The 25496-nt window shown below is 32.6% G+C and overlaps 1 protein-coding gene across 1 annotated transcript in view; it reads right to left on the minus strand.

Annotated features, from left to right (window-relative positions):
- LOC130896355 (paired box protein Pax-6-like) overlaps window positions 1-25496 on the minus strand; it is a 122025-nt gene that overhangs the window by 92304 nt on the left and 4225 nt on the right. The window contains exon 2 of the mRNA XM_057804375.1: window positions 6298-6418. Within this exon, the coding sequence (XP_057660358.1) occupies window positions 6298-6310 (13 nt within the window). The 5' untranslated portion in view covers window positions 6311-6418. The remainder of the gene's footprint in view (window positions 1-6297; window positions 6419-25496) is intronic.

Genomic DNA, 25496 nt, shown 5'->3' on the forward strand with positions numbered 1-25496 from the left:
AATAGCTAATAGAAAACATATTGTTTTCTATTCTTAAGACCTGAAGTATGAGAAATAATTGAATTACATAAAAGTCGTTTTCCTCAGATTAACTCAGACGAAAGAAAAAAGTTTTAGTCATGTTATTAAAATAAAAGATGATTATTTCTAACAAAAAGTATTAACACCTTCAACCAGTTATAATTAATTAAGAAAATGATTCGACGACAGAGAATTTAATTCTTCTGAGGATTTTATCAATTATGTTTATCGTAGTACTGAAAAGAATAGGTAATTTTTAAAAATATTTTAACTATTTAGTTTCTTAGAATATTTTTTCAGATACCTTGGTGCCAATAGCAACAAGACTTTCCGCGTAAGAATTTAAACGAGTACTTCTTGAATAACTGCGCGGCCTTATCTCATATCAGTTGACGGACGTTATACTGCTCAAGGTTAAAAAAACACCAATCACAACGTTGAAACCATAACTATAAGTATTTATGATTGGCTTCTGTTGCGATGGTCTTAATATTTTTTCGTGATCTCCTCCATGTCAAAATATTTCCCTTTAGGCAAATTTTTTGGAATATCTAGAAGTCGCACTGGATTAAATTTGGTAATATAGTGGATATTGAAGACTATTATCGACCAAAATAGCTCATAGTGTTTCTTGTTTCAATAATTGGTTAATTTCTTTCCAAGCATGTTCTCTTCCTACAATAAAAATTACATCGAAGTAACAGATAGAAGAATTTCATATTATCTTCACTATTCGACAAAATTTTAATAAGTGAATTTATTTATGAATCTTCTTCTGTTGAAAAGTCGTTTCGCTGTACTTCAGAAATTAAGTTTCTTCACGTCATCATTGGTTGAAAGTTTTTAAATAAATTTGACACGCACTCGTCTCAAAAGCAAACAATCAAATGAAAGTTTGAACTTAGCTACTGGGTACGAAATTTTAGTTCTTCATTGATGTTACGAATAGTTAATCGTCTATTTGAAAGTAACATTTCCACTCTTATATATCGTCCATATCACTTGTGAACGAACTTCAAAAGTTACTACAATATCACCATAGGCTGATTTGATAATATGGTGAACTTTTCTCAACTTCGAACAAAACTTGATATTTATTCAAGAGATAATGTAAAAACAATCTCAATAAAGCGAATGTAGTCGCAGACTGGGAAGCGTAAACGGATACAAACTTGTTTTTGCTAATCTCAATATATAGGAGAAGGAATCATATTAGTTGAAATCGATACAGGGTAAGTAATTTCTGTTACAAAAAATCAATTTCACTTCGTAGTAATCGGGCTCGTTTATAGATCGGATCTTTTGGAATAAAATCCTCAATTTTCCTCCATTGATTGCTTAAAAGAATGAATAAACATATTATAATATAAATTGATATTTTTCTCTGATACTTCTGATGGAAACTTTTGAATTTTATTGTCGGTAAGGATTTTTGAGACTTTTGTTTTACTCAATGAAAGGATTATAGTTAATGTGCAATGCGTGTCTATCTAAATCTAAATCTAAATCTAAAAAAAAAACAATTGGATTCATGGGGATACAAATAGTGTTTCACTTTTATTTTTAATGTACTGCTATTTTTCAATGAGATATCCTTGATTTTGCATGTTTATGATTATCATTAGCACAATCTAAACAATTATAATTATTATACTATCAAAAATTTAATATAAACTGTTTTATTTATTAATTATGATAAATGAATTACACATAGAGCAGAATTTCTCAAGCTCACAAAACATTCTGTAAATAAAATACGCATAGCACAGAGAAAAACGGAAAGATCGATGCAGGGGCTTCCTCGTAGAGACAAAAGTTCTGAATAACCAACAACCGCAAATTTCAAGTATTACTGATGAAAGTGAACTAGATACAAAGGTATAATGTTACTGGTTCTCCTAGCTAGGTTTGCGAATGGACGCTGGGCAGAAAAGATTTTGGAAAGGAGACGTATACCATAGTAGGGGGACGTACACCGATGAGATGGTCCGACACTATTGAGATAATTCAATCAAACTGGATAAATGCCGCACAGAATCGTCACAAATGATTCAATTATGGATAAGCTGAGTGATGAAGATGAATTCGAAAGAAAATGATGCCAATGATTATTAAATAACAGGAGGTGCAAACTTCTTATCCTCTAATTATTTACAGTCAAAAGTTTTTTCAATAACTATTATATCCGGTTGACAAATTACCGCAAGCAGTGGTTTCTATTTCAAAAATTTTCGCAAGTAGAGGCGGCCACGATATAATTAATTATTTCCAGTGTAATGTGTGAAATTATGTTTTATAATTTGTGGGAAAAGGAAATTAAATCTCACGTAATTTTTGGTAAAATTTTTTTTGACGTTATTTAAGTAGAAACGTGTAATTATTATCGTTGAGGCATGTTTTAGTATAGAACTTTTCTCGTTTATTGGCAAAAAACATGATTTTGGAAGTCTCTTCTATTGGCCATAATAGTTCTCATCTATTAGAAAGTTTTACAGCGGAAAAAATGATATTCATGAGCAATATGTCAGCTATACGTTAGGTGGATTGAATCTTCCCAACAAAGATCAGTCAATTTTTGGAGAGTCATCAAATCTGTGTTTTATCAAGCAGTGTTTTGGTGGAATGTAACGCTTATTGTAATGACTACATTCGGACGCTTGCTTCGAATTTTATCCTGAAAATATGTCAATTATTGTATAGAATCGGCTGTTTGACCCATAATTTATATATAATAATCTATAATTTTCAATATTTTTTCCATTTCACCATTCTTAGACCATTATCGTTTGCGTTGCACTTTCTCATAATTCATGCATTTAACTAATCGCAGATTCGATCAATTCATTTCATCTTATATTCAACCTTTTTAAAACGATTTAAAACTATTTGATGATTGATTAATAGTTATCAGCGATGTATTCACAAATTACAAGACGATCTATCTCGATTAGTTACCAAATTTCAACGGCTTTTTCAGTGAGAGGCCGGCCGGAACGGGGCAAATATTCCACAATTTTCCACTAGGAAAATGTTTAATTCAATGTGAAAGTGGAATTTAATTTAGTTATAAACTATTAACAAACAAAGAATAACAAACTTCTCCACACAATAATTTAGCATCAAACGCCATTAGTGAGTTGTGTGTGCATCGAGTAGGTTCAATCAGACTGATAGCTCTTGATAAATGGTCACCAACATTAACTACTATCAAAATCGCGAAATAATTTCTAGATAATCTATAACAATGATATATCAGAAAAAAAAATTCAATTTGTTCTCCTTTAAATATTTCATTTTTCACTTTCTCAATGAAAACTGGTTTTCTCTTGCAAAAGAATTTACTTTTTCTACGTTCATGTAATAAACAAAACTTTATTGAACTATATTTATAGTCTGGTCAATTTAGACATTCGAAGTTACATAAATTGATGAAGCTGAAAATCAGTAAAATTTTAAAGCTTCTTATTAATCCCTTGTGTGTAAAAAATTTTATTCTGAGATATAATGATCCAAAAAGTTGTAAAAGCTGTAATTATCATAATATGCACACGATTCCACGCCATCTATGAGGTAGAGTGTAATTAGCGCGTTTTTTTAACGTGGTTTCCCCAGAAGGCCTATTCCACGGGTCTGTTGCGATCATTTAATCGTCCGAGTCGTAAATTTCAAATAGTTCTTCTTGTTGCCTCGTTGGAATAAAATCACTGTTGGTGATACAATATTAGAGTACATTTATGTATGTACATACCAGAGAACAAACAAGTCAGACTTTTCTCAACCACATTTAGCACTACATCCCTTATGCAGTTGTAACAAATTGTGTGTAGTGGGAGTAAAGTATAAACGTGTTCTAACGTAGTGTTGACCAACTTCAACCACAGTCTGTAGTGTCTACCTGATAACCAAGCCACACTTGAACTTGTTAATATACCCGAAAAAGATTTTGATGAGCAGCAACTGAGGTTGGAGGAAGAAAAGCCAATTAAACTTGTTTTTTACTTTTAGTATTTTTAATATCGATACTTATCTAAGCAGGTAGTTTTTTTAGGATCTCCATACATAGAAATAATACGAATGTCGAGTTGAATCATTGTTTTTAAAAACAAACTTCAGCACATTGAACTAAATCTTGTTTTCAAATATTTTGAAAATTGTTATTCTACCCTTCCTGTAAAATGCTGATTTCGTGTCACATCAAGTTATTGCGTGTATAAATAGTACTTGATTTTGTTACTTTCCAAAAGTAGATAAAGAAGAAAATAGTTTTTTCAGTTGGAGTTGCATTTTTTGACGATTACAATTTTTCGAATCGTTATATCTCAGAAACGGTGACTCGTGGAAAAAAAAGTGTTGATACGATTTTTGTAGATAATTTTATGGTTTACAATTTTTGTCTAAGGTATTTTGATAAAACTCACCGTTTTGCTGAAAATCGCGAAAAACTCATTTTTTTGACCTTGAATAACATTTTTCCACACAAGGAAATGATGGGGATCTTTAAAATTTTATTTTCAATTATGTTTTAAACAATTTTATTGATTTTCCGCTTGATGGGAATTTATGTAGCTTCACTGTTATTTTTTGGTCTAAATTGACCGGACTATGACTGGAAAAAGTGGATCTTCATTGCACTAATGTGATAAATATTTATTGCACTCATATGTATCAATACAGAGGTTTGTGATCAAGACAAACATAAACATTCAAATGAGCGAAATATTTAGTCCTTTTTCTGTGAGATTGTAATACGTTTCAAAAAATTGCGGATTTTTTTTTATTATCATATAAACACAAACGTGGATGCCTCAAACATACGCGATCACGATTACTATCATTCACGTCGCACTTGTTGCATAAATAGCTATTATGTGATATTTGATAAAAAACATTATTGAATGTAGATATTAATACCTGGTAAACCAAATGTTGTGGTTGTCGAATGACATCCCTGAAGTGATGCTTTGCATTCCCACCGATCGATATACCTTAGATTAAATATAGAGTGTATCATTTCTTGCTAAGTGGGAAAATAGCGGTTTATAGAAAATTGGTTGGGTGAAGAAAGTATTAAATATCTGTACTAAATTGATTATAGTTGATGAAGTTATTTCCTATTAACTATACTAACAAATAATACAAGAAACACCAAGAAGAAAAGAAGAGGATAAAAAACGATACTCCCAATATTCCTGTCATAAACTAGTTAATGTTATATTCTCTCCACTAACATAAAATAAAGTAGAGTCTCCAAACAAATAAGAGGAACAATTTATAAAGACCGCTCCGGTTGACGTCTCGCCTTTTTATCCAGTAAATATTCCAAAGTAGTGGACCCGACACTTCGGTTGATTTGTAGAGAAAAGGAAAAAGAATAAGACGGGGAGATGTCCTTTGTCCCCTATATATCGGACGCACAATCACATTGTTACAAAGGGATCCTCAATAATGGAATTTTTTCAACTGCTCACAAATATTTAGCGCTCGACTACAACTGTGGGGTGTGACTTTATTACATAAAGTGAAAAGTAGAAATATGAGTTTTTCATTTACACGACATATCAAAAGATACTTCAAATAAAACAAAATAGGCAAATAAAAATAATAATACTTTGGATGTATCATGTAAAATATTTTGACACTGAAATTTTGTTTGGTTCTATTGTAGGCTAAGAATTTTTCAATATATCCTCGTATGTGCTGAGGTAATAGGAATCAGGGAAACAAGATGAAAAGTATATGAAATTATTTGAATGGATAAAAGACATAAATAATCTACAGAGGAGTGTCGTATATGATAAGACTTCACACTAGCCCGATACTTTATTATTACCATGAGCATAAACTATCCGGTGATGATTGCTGAAATTTCGCGTTTCATAAGTAATATGTTGAGAGCAAGAGGAATGGTTAAAAAGTGTAGAAGGCAATAAAAAGTATCATTGAACCCGCACTTTAAATGTTTCGTAGGTTTGCAACTGCATTCAAATTTAAAAATTTCATTCCTCGTTTACTCGATTTGTTGCTTTCGAATTTTACAGTCCTTTTTTTGATAAATCATTGATTTGGAATCTAGAGAATAGATATAACCTTCACTTGTTTCAAGTATTAAGATGCGTTATTCGTATTTCAATGATACAACGATATCTGTAGTAAAACGAGATCCATTTTTTCTTTAATTTAACCGAAACGCATCTTTGGAAGTCTCATCCTATCTCGTCCCATGGGAACCCTAGTAGATGTGTGTTTTAAACTGTAACCTATCATTAAATATCTCACCTTTGTGTGCCATTTCGTCGACAGTAGTAATACCGGATGGCCATGGTGCCACCGCGGTTCCAAGTTGCTGTGCAGGAAGAATGTTGATTATCTATTTATCTTACACGAAACACTCCTCACTCTGGAAACAAAAAAAATCATCAACAATGTTAAAGTTCAATGCAATGTTTTGCGTTATAATTTACTACCTTTAATATAATCATTAATGTATACGGTGTGGAACTGCCAAATGGAATAAATTCGTGAATAAATAAATGAGGTTTTTTCACATATGTCTTACATTAGCTACGGAAACTGCTTACTGTTTTGTCAATTATTCCTTGGAATATAGACAGAAAATTAGGAAACCAATCATTTGTAAAATGGTAATTACTACTGTCATGCAGTCAAACAACAAGTTGCTAACGCTATGAGTTTTAACGAAAATTTGCAAAACTTTTTTTATTTTATTGTTTTCAATCAGTCATAACAAAAGTTAGTTATGGGCTTAGTAACGTACAAATTTCGAAGGAGACAACGATATTGATGTTTCACCATTACATCCTAAAAAGACCCTACCATGTTTGGTGGAGCATACGCCGAATTGTTCATGTCGAAGTGCTGAAATCTGTTCATGCAGATCTTAATTATGAATAATTGGACTGAGTGGACCAATCTTTGATCGAAAATATTTAGCACTTGATAACAGAAAAGGGCTTATTCCACAACACGACAATGCTAGATCGCACTGTGGAAGACGAATCTTTGGATGATGTTCAAACTGGCCCTTCGAGATATTTTACTTAGAAAACAAATTAACTACTTCAAATATTCATTGATGTGGATGGATGTTCAATTTCAACTTGAAGTTATAAACCTGCACCTAACAACTCTGGAAGAATGAACGTCATCCGAGGATTTCTACTTGAGTTTTGAAGGAGGCAAATAAAAACAAATATTTATATTTGGATATTGCTTTATTATTTTTCAAAATATTTTCTATTGAGATCAATATACTTTTACATGCGTTTGAACCAATTGTCGAAGCATTTTTTCTATTCCGAAACCTCCACAATATGTGATTTGAACGCATCAATCGCTTCTTCAGGTGTAGAAAAACGTTGAGAAGAAATCATTGGGTGCCAAACAAGAATTGTACGGCGGATGACCCATAAATTCGATGCTTTGACTGTTCAAAAACTTTTTTGTTTCAACTGATGTTTCAGATCTCACATTATAGTGGTGGAGAACGACTCGTCCTCTGTGATTGGTTTACCTGCTTTTTCGAATATTTGCGGCAAACAAATGCTGATGTACTATTTTGTTGGATTTTTCTCGTCTTGAAAGACTCATACAGTTAATTGTTGTTAAATTTCGGGTACATACACATCATGCCTGTCATGATCTAGACGTCTTTCGAAACATCGTGATTGATTTTTTTCAGCATGTCTGTGCACCAGTCAACGCAAGCTTTTTGTGAGCTTTTATGATATATTATGCAATATTGAATACATGTGAATGGATCTAATGCCAAAGTGTGCCTCAACTTGACGTAGTAACCCTCGTAGAAAAGGATCTCGGTGGAATAAAAAGTGAAAAATCTTTAGAATGGAGTTCAACCCCTAGGACCCCCCAAATAAAACATTCATTTAGAAATTGACGACAACAGTTTTACAACTGTGGTGCAATAAAAGATGTTCTCGAAGTCAAAAAATTGTAGACTGTAGACTAATAAATTACGTAATAATAGGCGGAACAATTGCCATCTAACATCTCCATAATTTACGGTCTTTATTTACAAAGAGCCTCATATAAAAATAATGTGAAAACATCTAATTCAGTTAACCATATAAAACAGATTTTTTATAATTATATCAACCATTAAATCCTTAGTGATTATGCATTGTAGGTGACAACGTGTAATTTAATGGACCCTAACAATTTTCTGTACTGCTCCCGCACTACAAACGATGGAATTCGGGGGAGTTTAATGTTTAAATGCCTCTTAGTTCCATTGCCATTCCGTTCCGATTCTGTTATTGATAAAGTTAATGAAATTAAGTCCGAAGCAGTGTTCGTCGAAGCCCATCAGTATCTTCTCCTCAGGGGGTATTTCTCGTGTTTATACTAATTAGTAACAATTTATTTAATGGTGGTATTTATGAGATCAGATATATACATGACGATACAGTATGTTTTAGAATACTAGGGCTCTTGTGTATGATTTTAAAAGCACAGGTAGGTTGTAGATATTACACCGTGTGTCCTAAATTCATAAGTGTGTATTTGGAAAATGATAAATATCGAACTATATAAGATATTGTTATTGATAGGTAGTTATGATTCGAAACAACAAAAAAAATAGATTATGTCAGAAGAATTTAGATATAAACGGATTGAATGTTTATTAATACTGACAAAAGAAAGAGCCATTGAAGCCAGTTTTATCCTAGGATTATTATAATTTTAAATGTCACTATTTTCACAGATAAAACACCTTCTTTCTGAGAACTCTTTGCAGATAGTGGACGTAGTTCTGTGGGTAAATAGTTCTGAATATAACATAGAGCAAAAAACTTATTTATCTGTATTATGTATTCCTATGTATTTTCATAATCAACTGCTCTATAAAAGAATGAGATAACTTGAGTTTTGAGTTTCAATTAGTAGAGAAGATAACTTCCTAGAACTACCCATCAATCTACAACCTGTACACTTCTATTATCAGTAATAATTTTCAAATCCAATTATAAACTGTCCCCTCTAATCAGATCCGTAACAGATAAAATATCCAATGAAGACCATGAAGTGTACGAAATTCCCTACTTAGATTGCCTCCGTTTTTATATTGGCTAGACAAATTGACGTATTTCCGTCAGAGCCAAGGAACACTTGTCACTACTTCCGATATTTCCTCCACCCTTGCCAAAAATCGTGTCCACAATCGATTCCAATAGAACCTAAGCCATCGCCACACTCGGCTTCTTCAAGTCCAAGATTATTCGAGAAGTTATCGAAATAGAAAAATGTGCAAACTGTCTGAATACAGGAGACACTTCGCAACAGGATGAATTTTGTGAAAATCGTCTATGACATATAGTGAGGTTAAGGTATTCTTGGGCAATAATTCCATCCGCATACATTCAATATTGCATGAACATTTGGCAGTCAAAAAGATATAATTGCGTTGGATAAAACATAATATGATAATAGCTTAAACAAGCTGGTGTCCATTGATGCAAAGAGTTGGTGGAAAAATTCAATCGCGGTGTTCCAAAAGACGTCTATAAGATCGTAACAGGCGACGAATTATGGATCTATGCATGTGAACCGAAACTAATCAGAAATCGACTTTCAAGACGAGCCAAAGCCAACAAAAGTTGTTCGCGCTTGAAACCAATCACAGAAAAAGAATCATTCTCCTGATCAATGATTTCTTCTTTATCTCGCAGATAAAAATAAACTCTGAGGTTAATGTTTTCCTAAACTTGAAGAAGCGGTTGATGTGTTCAAATCACATATGCTGGAGGTACCTCAGTTGGAATGGAAAAAATGCTTCGACAATTGGTTCAAATGCATGCAGAAATGTATTGATCTCAATCAAGATTATTTTGGAAAACAATAGAGCCATATCCAGTTATAAATATTTGATTTTATTTGTCGAAACATAAGTAGCAACCCTCGTAGTACAAAATGAGAGATAATTAGCGACATTTCAACATATACATGTATATTTAGAGGTAACAATAGAAGGACATTAATCAAAACACTGTCTTTATTATCCAATAACTAATATAATTACATATTATCACACGTCCTCGGCTTTGTTCCGAAAAGTCTACGGGTTCTGAATTTCAAAACTATGTTTTTATGTTGATATAATGGTCTATTTATTGTGGTAAACTTTTACTATAAGAATTGATATACGGATTTTCCTTTAAACACAAAAAAAATCTCAAAGCCTCAATTATGTGTCATTGATAGCTGAAAATATAAAAACTGTACATATATTGAACAACGGGACAAAGAAACATTAAGAATTAAGTTTTAGAAAAATAAAAACAAGTCCTGATAAATTGAAGGGTTAGTATCACATTATATATCTACTAAAAAGTTTTTAAAAAACTGAGAATAGCTGGAAAAAAGACTGTACTAACATCAAATCGGTCTACCAAAGCTTTTCATTTCATATTCATTCCATATAGATATGAAAATGTTTGGGGGTACAATAATGAATAACTGAAAGTTGTGACTATGCTTTCTAAACATTCAAATTGCAATGAAAGTGCCATGATTTGTTTTTCAATATTGGAACATTTTACTTGAAATAGGTCGACATATCGTTAGATTATAATTTCAAGGTCATGTAGTGTAGATATTCTCAATATTGTAACAATAATATAAAATAAATTGATATTGTTTGGTAATTAATGAATATGTCATTATTTTATATGTAAATGTGTATTGCTGTTGATTGTTTTCACTAGTGATGATCGCTCTCTCTACTACATCTCATGTATCTCAGTTTATACAATGTCCTTTGTTCTTTATACTCCAGGCTTGTAAAGAGATCTTCTTTTCTCTGGGCGACATTTATCGCTTATAACATATGTTACTTCTACATTACGTTTAATTTATTGTTTACATTAATAGCTCTGTCACTATCTTTTAGCTAAAATATGTTCTATAACCGTAAAATCTTTTCTTCAGATCAAAGATCCTTTATTGAATATTATCTTTACCATCTTCAAATAACACATTTAGAGACAAGTACTTCACCATATTTAACACCCCTATTTATATTATATTTATACAACGCACCTAAATTCCCCTGTGCTTATAGAAGAAACAATCTTGAAAATGTTACAATTTAATTCGTACTTCACACCGACGCTTTTGAAACCTTCACATGTGCTATGTGACATCGTCATTACTACGAAAGTACTTCTTCTTCACCTACTTTAAATAGCAAACATATTGGATAGATATTTAATGTCCAGAAAGCTTTCATATATATTTTTCCTTCAATGAAACAAGTCGTTGTCTGTACCTATTCTCCATAAATTCTTTGAAATCTAGATTTTTCAATTATCTACTAAGCATTCCTGCTCCAGATACGAAGTATCGCTTATTTAACTCCTATATCGAAACTATCGATCAACGTGCCATTAAAGCTGCCTCTCTCGACTACAGTTGAATTTAGTCAAGACTTGTGGTCAATATTCGAAGCGTCTGCCAACAGATTCTGTTAACTTCATTGAAGCAACATTAACATTTTTCCACATTTAATTCGTGGTAGATTACCCATTGCATAAGAGATCTGGAGTCCAAATTGGACCTGCCCCAAAGGGTAAACGCGATTGGGACACTAAAAGAATCTCATTCGAAAATCCCAAACGAAGAAAAAGTCAATCATGGCTACAAATTTCGCAAGTATGACCCACTTTGGTTCTGGGAAAACCTAATCTTGAAATAAATAATCATAGACACTATTAATTAAGTTACTCATTAATTTCAATTTGAAAAATCAATATTATGTGAAGCGCGAACGCCCACCTTTTGTGAAAAATTGGAAAAACCCAAGCTTATACGTATGGGAACATTATTTTGGTTGTTATGATGACGTGGAAGGGCCTGCTCTTATCAGGTTTGTTCCAGTGGTATGCTCTGGTCATAGTCCGACATACATAGTCCGTGGTGCACTACGCATGACTTGACTATAATCTTTTATTCGTATCCAACAATTGCTGCTGGAACACAGGTATTCATCTCCACTACCGACTAAATACTCCATCTGAAAAATAGTTTGCGACCTGATAAAGCACTATACATGATCTAAAATATGTGTTGACATGCCCAGATCCTTGTGTTCCAAAATTTATTGGAAAAAATTTTGCTCGTTTCGAACTAGAACTGAACAGGTCAAATTATTTCTGCAAAGTAAACCATTGTCTTCATGACTTGAATTTGATATTGTATGGTAGGAGTGCTAGGCAACGTCGGAAAATCAAGAATTTCAGGTAGGCGAGTTTTTAGATATGCTATCTCTCACACTCTCCCAGGAGTCATACAAGCTACCTGTCTGCCGGTAGGGTTTGCTTTCATCAGTGCGCATCCTACCTTCGCATCATTTTAAGAAGATTCTTAAAAAAAATGTTCTCAAAATATTTTATAATAGTTGAAATTTTTATATGATGTTATTTAAGTATCCAAAAACCTTAAATTCATTTTGCCAAACAATGAATCGCTTGTTAAACTTTCAGCCAGACCGAATAAGTGTCAATTTTTTGGATATTAACTTCTGCATGTGAATTCTGAGACGTATTATCTGGCAGGGATTCGCTAACGTCTCCAGCTGCTGTCGTCTATCTCTCATGCGTCACTAACACGTGATTGTCTGTACTCTTCCAACATGCTCAATCACTTCCCACTTTTAGATCGGGCTGACTGGAAATTTAACAAACGAATTATTGTTTGGTAAATTAACTTTAGGTTTTTAGATACTTGAAAATCATCATTAAAAAATTTTTTTTTCTTAATTGTCTGCGTCTGGCATAGTTTAAACAACAATAAATATATCTGGCAATGATAGATTCATGATGCAAAAAGTTCAATGATTGAAATTTTTGCCTGTACCTGTACTGCTGAACGTAATCACTACTAGCCAGATAGCTTGTATGACTTCCGGGAGAGTGAGAGATATAACATAGCACAAAACTGGACTACCTGAAATTTTCTCTAAAAAACGTTGCTAGCTCTAGTGAAACGCAATTTTCATATCGCGAATGATCAAGTAGTTACAGACAGTCTTCTGGAACCGACCTGTTTTTAATTTAATTTAGGGATATTATATACTATTCATGCATATATAGATATAGAAAATACCGATTAGGGCCAAATCGGTACAGCCCAATCTGGACTGGACAGGGATTTGTGTGGTTTCCCAATATGCCAATTCCCAACGGTAACCCGATTGGTTTTACCAAAAAAGATTCCAGTGGGAACTGAATTACCTACGAAAAAAATCCACCCTACCATTCTTGTAACTGTTCTGTTAACGATAACCATATCAGGATGTTAACTCTAGAATGACATCAAGCAAAGAAACAACATTGATTTTCTACTAATATCTTTTTTAAACATATAATGTGATATATAATATATCGTGTCTATGGCAAGAGCTGTTAAAACATTTGAAATTTATATAAAATTAACGTTTCCTAAAATTTCGTAAAATGTAAAAGAAAAATTCGACAATAATCCAGCAAAATCAAGAGAATAAATAAAAGCTTGTTAATGACTTGAGTATGTTGCTTGTCTATTTCCAACAACAGAACTACGAGATCTGGCTATTAAATAACTAGACTGGTTACGAGAAACAGTTTTATTATAACAATTATTCTACATTCGATTGCTACCCTTCAATATACTTCCTTTCCTTGGCTACACACCTTTCCATACGTTTTTTCATTGATCGAAGCAGTGCTGGAAGTCTTCTTTGATAAGTGCCTTTAGAAGATCTGGTTTACCGCTACTATCGACTCAAAGCGGGTCCTTTTCAAAGCAGAACTTTTTCTAATCTTTCAACGAAATCTGAGCAGACCCGTTGACGCAGAAGTTTTTGGTCAGGAGTCGCACAGACTTTTATCATGTGATATTCCTCGTGTAAAATTTTTCTAACCGTTTCTTTATCGGCGTTCACATCCTCGACAATCATCCAGATACTCATTCAACGATCTGCACGCACAATTTGGTTGATATTGGTCACTGTTTTACGAGTTGAAACAGTCACAGAGCGACCTGGGCACTGGTCATCTTCAGTGCTCTCTCGGCACTCACTAAAGCGCTTACACCACTCAAAAACACGCGCGCGAGATTATTTTTTTCTCTCTTATTGGAACTTCATACTCTTGACAAATATTAAAATTTCAGTTTTTGTATATACAATTTTGTTACAAAAACTCTAAATACTTCGAATGACTTAGCTCCTGAACTAGATGCGAACATGGAAAAGCGACAGAAAACGGGATTCCATAGAACGGGGAACGAGCGTAAACAACAAACATAAAGGGTAGGCCGGGAATCTGATTGGTTTGTAGTCGGTATAAACGGGATATCTCTCTCGGATCAGACTTAATTGTATTTGGACCAACAATCAAATTTTTTATGGCTGTTCGAGAAAATAATTAATCACATTATATCTTACTGGCTGTTATGCTTTGAAATGCTTAGTTATTCCTATAATTTCACAAAATCAAAGTATGGATTAGCATGTTCTATAAAAAGTGGTAATTGAGAATAAACATGCATTATGTTAAAATGTTAAAATTGTTGCTGTCGGTATTAGTGAATCAAGTGAATAGGAGTGTTCGGGCTCAGAACCAAACACTCTGAAAGCCTGGACAGTGCACCAAGCATTTTTCAAGCAGACATCTATGAAATTAAAAAATGTATCCAGTTCAATTTGGAGAGTAACTATCGAAAACAGGAGATCATCATCCTGTCTGATATCCGAGCAGCTATTAGAGCTCTACGCTCCAATATCATAAAATTAAACGAGCTGCCCAAGAAAAAGGAAATTATCCTACAATGGACTACGGAACACACCAGAGCGAAGGGAAATGAAATAGCTGATAAGCTTCTGTGGTATCAGATACAGAGGAATGGAAAACGCACTGGAAAAGAAGGTAGATAGAAGCAAAACCATACATCTGCAGAATGTATCAACCTAAGTAAGAGTTCTATCAAGGCACTGTCGCCTCAGCAAACACTAAGAAACTCCAGAGCACTGCACCTGGGAGCGCTTGAAATAGAAGACAAAGATCTCTGACAATTGAAGTCACTCCACATTCTGGACTTTTTAAAAGGAGTGGGATTGATCATTGGGTTCTCCAGTATCACAACGGGGACACAATAGATCCTTTGGGTCGCAGTGTATACGAGACCCCAAATCTATATATACATATAAAAAACAAGTGAACTCAATTGTCCTTTTGTGCTAAATATTTTGTACTTTGTCAACAACACTCACAATTACACCGACTGAAGTTATCGTATTCAGAAACTGAAGGATAGGTTAGATTAGTTTACCTTGTGGTAGCATAAATAGTGTGTTGGGTCTCTCCTTATTTCAAAAATTTTCTCGGAATACTTAATTAACACATAGTATTTGATAAAATAATATCAATTGAATTTACCGCTACATTCAACTATAATTTTGCGAAAACTAGACCAGAGTGTAAAATATAGTGCACTGGATTAAATTCTATAGGCTTTAAAATATTTAACTGTATGTTTGTACCATATCTATAAAGAAGAAACGGGTATTTATAAATATATTTCTTGATAAGTCCATCAATCATCCATTATTAATAGATGGAGACCTTGGTGAAGACCTGAAATAGTGTTTGGTGATTTAAATTTTATTTGTATAGTAACCGTTTCAACAAGCCATCATTTCATCAGTGAGCAAGATCTTCTGAGGAGTTGGATGGAGGACAATGCCTAAGGAAAATGATAACATTTTGAGACTAAGTAAGTAAGATAATGAGAATGCCATTTTGATAAGCGAGGTAGAAAAAAAACCAGAAAACATTGATTGATATTGATGAATAGTATAAAGTAAATCCTAATGTATAAAAAAGGTTGGATGACAAAATAGATTAACATCGATAATCGAAGAAAATGATTAAGGTACAATCATAAAGTAGAAGTTGAAAAAAACGTGTGAAAATGAGAGATGAAATAGGAAGATTTAATGAAAAATGGAAAGACTAGAAAAGAAAACAGGAAGAAAAAGTTGGTTATGTCTGGAATAAAAATTAGCACACATAATGAGAAAATATTTTATAAAGATATGAGAAAATTGGGGAAAAAACGAAAAGAAGTACTTAGGATGGAAAAAGCTAGGTAAATAGGAAATTAAACATGCTTAATGGGTGTTGTTAGTATTGTGGATAAAATGGAGATTCTTAAAAATATAAATTTCGGAACTTTACAACAGATATTTATAAAGATAGACTTTACAAGATGAGAGAAGAAACAGTGGATAAAACTTATACACTAAGCTAAAAGTTAATAAAAAGGTTTGGAATGATAGGCAAACTAAAATGGTGGAAATGGGACAAGATTCCTAGAAACACGGTTAAGCTATGCAATTTTATCTTATGATAAAGAATATTTAAATAAACAAAATGAGGAAACTGGATATCTAAATATAATAAATATTGAGTTAATACATAGAATTTTTAGCCAAGTATAAATACGAATTCGATGGTAAAACGAAAACGATAGAAAACATGATGCAACATTGATTATAAATAGAATGAAAATATTATGACTGGGAAAGAATTAACATATAGAAAAATAACTAAAGCATAAGAACGTTTGATGATCCCTATTTGTAGATAAGAGTGATAAAGATTGGATGAAGTCATAGCAGATGTGATAAGGATATAATTATATATTTAAAATATAGTCCAACTAAACTTGAAGTAATATCTAATCCATATATTTAATTAAAAGAAAAAACTAGAACATAATATAAATAAAAGAACCCAAAGTGTAATACTATTATATACTTCTTCTTCGAGTAGAGATTTCCTGTTGCGTCGGGCCTTGTAAAGGACTTTCGGTTGAATTAACCCTGTCAAATATTAAGGTTTCAAATGTATATTAGGTGGCCGAGGAAAATATTTTTTAACAGGTAATTCAATACAACAAGAAAGGAGATCGAAAATTTTGTTTCGAAAATGTTTTTATTTGTAAATGTATCAACCGCAAGGGTAATTAGGACCACAGTTATTGTGTATCTCGAAGAGAAAAGGAGATTATTAGGGAGAATTCGGAAGAGGTAATTCTCACTCAAAACATTAGTTGAAGTTGAAACAAAATAAACAGATCAACTTTTTAAACAGAAGTCTATGACTTGTTCTCTCATTTCCGTTGATCTGTCGTCTATTTGTGGTAGTATTCAATAATAAACATGGATTAAGTGTGTGGTTAATCAATTAGTTTCATTTTTTTTTACATTTCAATAATTAGTTTCTTTGTGTAATAATCATACGTAACATAACCTATTCGCCATTTCTTATTAATTACAAAGATTTTGCCTTTTTATTGGTTTTCTTTTCTTCTTTAAGGGGTACTTAAAAATCTCCAAAAAGGTTGGCAGAGTACCTATATTTTTGCCAAATACAGTGTGTTGCGATTGGTAAATTTTGATCTAAACTCATCATCTTTAGCAGTTTATCAGGTTAATTTTCATGAAATTCAATGATTTTATTAACAAAAAGTTCCGATATCATACAGTTTTTTAAATTAAATTGTTGATATGTTGTTCACATACATGTCGAGAAAAAAATATCTCAACTTGTGTAAAAGAGGCCTTTTATATTTCTGATCTTGAAACACTGATTATTTCCAACTATCGAGTAGATCTTCTGAATGTTTCAACCTAAATAAAAAGAATCTGCGAATACTAACAGGAGCTCTATCGGGGTACCGTCGCCTCAACAAACACCTGAAGAAGCTAGACCTGCAGGTTTTGTTACACACTACACCTGGAAGCGTATGAAATAGAAGACGAATATCTCTGGCAATAAAGGCCATCGCACATTATGACTTTTTAAAAGGAGTGGGATTGATGAATCAGCTGTAAGCACTGGGCTCTCCAGTATCGCAGCAAAATAGGGGGGCCCAATAGAGCCTTTCGGTCTCAGTGAATACGAGACTAAATCCATACATACAACTGTCGTTGAAATTTCCCGTGTTATCTTTATAACGTTGAACATGATATCAACCGCAATATTTTGTCATTTGAGTACAATTAGTGATAATCGCGATTGAGTAAAAAGTATTTTAACTCAGCGAAGGTCTATCCTGTTTTCGTTGAATCCCACATAACAAGATCAATGGTCAAAAAAAAGCTCGTGTCGACTAGTGCATTCAAATGTTCAAACCAATGATAAGAGTATATCAAAGTTTGTATACAACATCTCCACAGTTGACGAATTATTGATTTACACTTATGGCAGCAATCAATTGTATAGGCAGTATAAATTAAAAACAAAAGTAGTTCGTGAATGAAGCACATTGAAGAAAATGGTGACCGGTTTCATTGCAACACTAACGTTAGAGTAACTTACAATGGTCAACATCGAATGGTGCGTAACTATTTGTTAGCCAGAAGTCATTAGAGAAGAAGCGAACCATTATTCATCTTAACTATCACACCGCTAATCAGATAATTGAATTTTTAACCAACCAAAATGTCGATTGATGAAATTTTATTATAAAAATGTAATTTGGCAACCTATGCAGACACTTATAGCGACATTAATAGGACAAAAGGGAAACAAATTGTAGACAATTCCCTCACAATCAAATAAAAATCACGAGGACTGGAAAAACATCAATATACCGTGAACTTTGAAGAACATTTTGATATATAAGAAACAAGACGTATATAAATTCACCTGGCAAGGCTATAACGTTTACAGAACCGACATAAACAGCAATTTTAGTGAAAAAAATTAATAATAGTAGTTAAAAAAACCAAGTCCTTTGTCTGGTACAGTATGAGAAAAAACCGACAAGAAGAAACCTGGAGAAGATTATCTATCAAGCCATAAAACCGGTAAGGCGGATACATTACCCACAGCAATGGAGACGGCCCGATATTATGGATATTGCTATTTTGTGACGTAGTGCTGGAAATACAAGGAACACAAGCTGCGCAGAGTGTCACAAGAAGGTCAACAAACGAAGGAACACTTACATTATATTATTTTAATTTATAGATGTATTCAATGATATGAAATGTGTTGGTAGGAAGGATTTGGTGACCTTGCCGGTAATAGCCTCACATCAATAATGGAGAGATAACATTCACCAGAAAATCAGTTAATGCTGTAATCATCTAGATTTTGGCACAAAGGAGTGATCGAACCATGGTAGCCTCTGTGCAAGGTGATGCAAATTTAATAGGTCTGCTCCCTATAATACCCCATACATGTAGGATAGGTGCCCGTGTTCCAAGTGATACCAATTTCTGTATGAACTCAAATATGTTGAGGATATTGTTTTACAGTGAAAGGAAGCAGTACTCGTGGACAATATAATGGCCCCTCCACACTCTGGCGAGAACGTAGTGAGAACTTATTTTGGATTCACAATCTCACAAAGTTCTCACTACAGTTCTCACTGCAGTTCTCCGCTCGATAACGATGAACGTTGAAATAACTGTGGCAAGTTTATTGTTATGTGCATTTGCATATTATAATTATGCGTATATTAAAGAGAAAAGAATGATTAAAAGGAAGTGGCCAAAAATCATTCAAATCGGCGACTCGCTCGTTACTGAGAAGCATGCAAGTGTGGAGTCAATAAACCTTCTCGCCTGTTCTCACGTTCTCGTGCTCCTTTCTCGCGCCGTTCTCCGGCAAAGATGGAGAACTTGAAAAAAACACGCGAATCGGTTCCACATTCGCATTTCTCACATGTTTCTTGCGGCGTTCTCGCCACATTGTCGCGTGGAGGAGACTTAAGGTAAAAACAAAGCTGTTCATAAATGATTAGTTACTTGCCAGAAAAGTTCTGCTTTTTTAACTTTTAAATGATGATCCACAACAATCAGGCAGCTTTGAGAAGAAATTCTTAGTAGGTTTGAGTAACAAGACAATTATCTTAATTTATTTATGGTACATATAAGTTTCTATGATTAATAAAGTATTCTTATAAATAATTTTTGCTTGTGTGAACCTCTCATCCCTATACAAACCAGAAGAAAAATCTAATTAGGAATATGTTAGATGATCGTGATTAGAGCAGTCCCAGGCAATGCCGATGAGGACCCTGTAAAGTAATCCTGATCAGAACAATAGAGTTATCCTGATAAGGATGTTATGGGGCAATCCTGATAAGAATCTTATGAAGCAATCCTGAAAAGGACCATATAAGGTAAACCTAATCAGGACCTCATCAATGATCTGTGCTCCATCTTCATCAGATCCTTATCAGGTTATACTGACTTGTAGCGCGGAATTACTTGATAAGGCCCTTGTCGGGCCTCACAGAAAATTCTAGTCGGATAGTAACGTTATTTGCAAAAGGATGACAATTTTTGACGTTTGACAATAAAGGCGGATTCACACCAACGGGCACAGTCAGATCAGATCACGGTCAGAGACAGTCAAGTCAAGATCGCTGCCTCAATGAGAGTGTCCTTATTGGCGGGCACGGTACGGTAGTGAGCTGATCTGACTGTACCCGTTGATGTGAATCCGCCTTAATTGAAACCCGCTTTGACCTTTGGAAAATTTTATATAAGAGGGAAATGTTCAAGGTAAGTAATTTTCTGTAAACGACTTTGTCTTTCTTTTATTCATAATTCCTATTTAAGTTATAAATAAAACTCACCAAAATGAACTCACACTTAAATAAATAGCAAATAATCTCTCACGATTTAATAGTATCGACGGTTAGCACGTAACTTCCTTCATTGTAGTCTGAACCGTGTCAGAGGGGTAAATTCCGTTTGATAAACTTTGATTGGCTGCACAGTATAATAGGAAATAGACGGGAAAAGGGCAGAGTTTACGAAACTTATCAAGTTTTCTAATTTGGCTGTAATACTAAAATCCTATCAAGAAAATAAATATGTTTTAATATATTTTGTTAAGTCTGAGTAGTTTTATAACTACAAAATACTTTTGTTCTATTAGAAGTACTGTTGATTGATTCTTATTTTACAGTTAATTGCCATTGGTTAGTTATTTGAGTTTAAGGAAAACGAAATATCATATTTATTAGTTTTGAGCAAAGAACGGCAAATTCTCAGTTATTAAGATTACATTTGTATCCCGTAATTAATGAGAAAAAACGGGCAGCTTTGCAGCTTAAACTATGTAAGGGAAACGTGAAGCCCATCAAGAAAGGTGAAATATCCTTATGACTAACACCTGGAGAAGACACGTTATTTTTGTAGTGATAAATTCACGCTAAAATTTTGCGGAAAAACACGATTTTGCTTCTTTAAACTTGAAATTTTCGATTACTATTGACTTTTTAACATTTTTGAGTATATTTTCAAATCACTTCATTGTTCATTCTATAATAAATAGATTCTTGAAATTGTGAGTATTATTATGAAAATTATTACTTTCCGTAATTCAATCAATTTATTGCGAATTATGTGGGATAACTTCTTTTTTACATAACGGTAAATATCTAGAGAAAGAGCCAATACGAAAAAGTAATTTATATACATTGATGTTTTGTATTAAATTCATTCAAATTTAGAATTGAGATAATACAAAATTCTATTTTGTTAACAAGTTAACGGTATCTCGTAATCTGTAACAAAGTGCGGTAGCCATGTGAATATCTAAACTCTTTCTTTTGAAAGCATATCAATACAACTAACTACCTGAAAATATTTCGGTACCTTTGACTGAATCCCACTTTTGTGTGGCAAATACCAAAAACGTCAGATAAATTTTTCCTTAATTGTTATTGGTAGTAACAACTGTAGGTAATACAATAGACAATAGATAAGTAATAATTCTAAAAAATTGGGCCAGCAAACAAGGAAGAAATATTTTAGGAATTGAAAGTGAACAACCAATATTTAGTTTTTATGAATAGCATATTGTTATTACGACCATAAATTCAATACGAATACCTATGATTCAATTAAGAAACAAGCTAGAAATTAGTGTTTTCTACTATATCTCATAATACTGCACCATCTTACGATACTCCATACTCAGTATATTCTTAAGAATTCGCATCCGATTCCTTATGTTGGAAGTTCGTCGTTTGTACTTCTGGGATTTTTTTGAGATAGCTCCATATAAAAATTACTACACATAATATGTCAGTTAAATACACTTTGTGCAAAAAATTTTCACATGGATATTATAGTTCTTATTTTAACGATTCACAGCAACTAGAAAGAGGGTTTTTCAATTAATCTTAGTAGAACGGAATACATCCATTTTAAATAAAATTTGTGTTACGAAATTGCTGATTCACTCGCAAATAAACAAACCCGTTAATCAAAGTGAAGAAAATAATCTAAAAATTGTTACTAGGTACACCAATTATTGAACTTGATCCATATTTCACGAGCATTAATACAATTAGTTAATATACAGTGAAGATATGACATTAAAAGCTTTAGTACGATGAGAAAGTCACTTTACGAGATCAAAACATCTCTACCAAATAATCATTATTGATAGCAGCTGGCTTACCCATCCTCAACTTTATTGTACATGAATTTTTCTATATTCTAATTTTATGAATGTTAAAATGACTTGAGTCGTAACGGCACCATAAATCTTCTAATATGATTAATTTTGTACTTTCGCAATCCTGTTGTTTTTTGGCTCTAGAAAATCGAGAAATCATCCGATTTCGATGATTTTTTTTAAAAAACTTTTACGGCGTCTTTATGAAAAACTGTCTCACCTGGAGATTTCATATAGTTTTATGACTTTAAACGTAATCATTAACGCATTTCTTCGCATATAATCGTTCCTAACTGTTTTGCAAAACATCAAACGCATACTTTTTTGTTAATCTACACAGAAAATCAACATTTAGGAATAAAAAATTGGAAAATGTTTGTTTATTTTTATCTCTAACAGTCAACCTCAATAAGATACCATTTTTTTAATGGTGAACATTTTCAATTTTTCAAAGTTAACTTTTAATATTGTATACTCGATTACAATAAGTGATTTCAAGAATTTTTTTGTTCATATAACTTTAATGATAAGAATTGTTATTATTTTTAATTGCAGAAACATGATAAATCAACATTTTTGTATAATTTTTTTTCAAATTGTCCGTTTTTTTTGTAGATTATGAAAAATAATATAACAATTTCATTCCATTATTTAGAAAAAAGTTTTTTAAAGCCCTGAAACCAATATAAGTTTTCATTTCTTTATATTCATATAATTTTTTCCATAAATCCGCCGTATAAACGAAGATTTAAAAAAAATTGATGGAAATCGGAGGATTTTTCGATTTTCTAGAACCAAAAAACAAGGGGACCGCGAAAGTATAGAATTACCGAATAATCGTCTATCATTTACTTGCCTTTTGTCTATTTTATAGATTAGTTTTGCATACCATTTCGTGAATGGTACTAAAACTAAATATCTATTTTATGACTGGTACTTCGGAATTAATATAATATACAGTTTGTTCGATTTTCAATACTTTTTCTTTGTTCTGCAGAACAAAGACTAATGGGTAGCATATTGGTACTTAAATGATAGTCCTTATCATTTTTCATCACAATTACCAGACTTTATATGCCCATATCTTCATCACCTTATAAATCTATAAAAAATATTCAACTTGCCATATCTAGAAATTTGAAGGTATGTTTACATTTGGAAATAGCGAAATAAGAATTTGGCAGAATGGTAGAATCTGCCCGTAAAAAAGTTAATATTTGTTTAAACAATCGAGAGAGAATCTGATTTTCATTGTCAAAGATCATCTAGGTACTGTTTCAATAAGTCAATACATGAAAATCCAAGGAATAAATTGAAAACCTTTATTCTGTTAAGTTCGAATCTCGAAATCTCGAACCATCGATGATATTCATACTAAACATATAATTACTCTATCTGCATGTTTCAATAACCACACGATCGTCTTTGGTGACCGAAGGTAAATTTGAGTCTCTGAAGGCAATCATTTGGTTATCGATAAGCACGACAGACAGTTTAAAGTCTTAGAATTTAGTGGAAGTAGTGAATAGCGTGATCATTAACTATTAGTTTTATTTTGTATTAAAATTTGATAGATGCAGCTGTGATACACACTTAAAATAGAAGAAATAACCTTAATTTCAAACTCATTCATGCTATTTTACTAATCAACATTGGATAGTAATTAAACTCTAGTTCAGGCCTCGATTATTTGAGCTACCCTTCAATTATTTTGAACATTACTTTCTTTGATATTAGGAGGGAAAGTATCCTATATTTTATCGAATTTCATGTTTTATCTTTTTAATATCTACTAAATCATTGGAATATGGAGCCGTTTATACTGTAAATAGAGAAGTTTTATCTTGAAATAAGCAGACTGTAAGATATCGCCTGTGTAGCAGTTTCCGACTAGAAAAATTTAAGTTTCATGTAAGTTTTATAATCTTCAGAATCTTTGATGAATATAGCTACAAGAGTTTATAGTACATGAACAGGAAATATATAATATTCCAAAGGTAACATTTATAAGGCATTTAAAGTCCTCAAATAAGTATAAGAATTGATCTAAAAGTAAAGAGATCAGATCCCTGTACCTCTGTAGTTATTAAGCGTTCGAAGAGAAGATTTATGATAAATATTTGAGACAAAAAACAACAAAATTATTAGGATGGAGAGCGAAAAATGGTTCTACCAAATTATTTAAGCGTTTTAATAAAAATATTGTTGATGTATTTTTCAGTTATTAGAAAATTAATTGACAAAAATAACCAATGACGTAAACGGTTTTAATAGAGAATCTGTCCAAAAATTTCACAAAATTCCTACCAAAAAAGCCAGATAGACATAGGTAACGAAGAAAGTGTTATATATACAACCGATGTCCAAAAGAAAGATATATTAATTTGGAATTGTTTGTGAATCATATGGCTTCCTTCAAAAATTGCTAGCTTAAAAAATAGCTGATTATGCTATAGCTGCCTAGGTACAACATGTTTAGGTTTTGAAGCTACTAAATGCGGTTGATACAACAGTTTGTGCCAGCTGTTACATAGTTTCATGTTCCACATATTGTTGTCAAAGCCTATGGAGAAGTAACTGCAATTGGCAGAATTTTTCTAAATTCTAATATGAAAATTTAATGAATGTTAAAATGACTTGAATCGTCACGGCACCATAAATCTGCTAAATTGATTAATCGTCTAGCTATCATTTACTTGTTTTATATTTTGTACTTTAGCTTCGACATGCCATTTTGTGAAAAACCAAATATCTAAGAGTCTTTACTCATATTTTGGAATAAATATAATATACAGTTTGCTCGATTTTCAATATAGTCTTGGTTTTGTAGAACAATTTGTGTTGCTCATTTCAGGGTCTAATGGGTAGCATACTGGTACTTGAATGATCGTCCGTATCATTTTTTATCACAATTACTTCCCTTTGATTTATTAACTGTTTCTCGATCTTTTTCATATTTTCATCACC

Source organism: Diorhabda carinulata, chromosome 7 (genome assembly GCF_026250575.1).
Source record: "Diorhabda carinulata isolate Delta chromosome 7, icDioCari1.1, whole genome shotgun sequence".
In the NCBI taxonomy this organism is placed as follows: Eukaryota; Metazoa; Arthropoda; class Insecta; order Coleoptera; family Chrysomelidae; genus Diorhabda; species Diorhabda carinulata.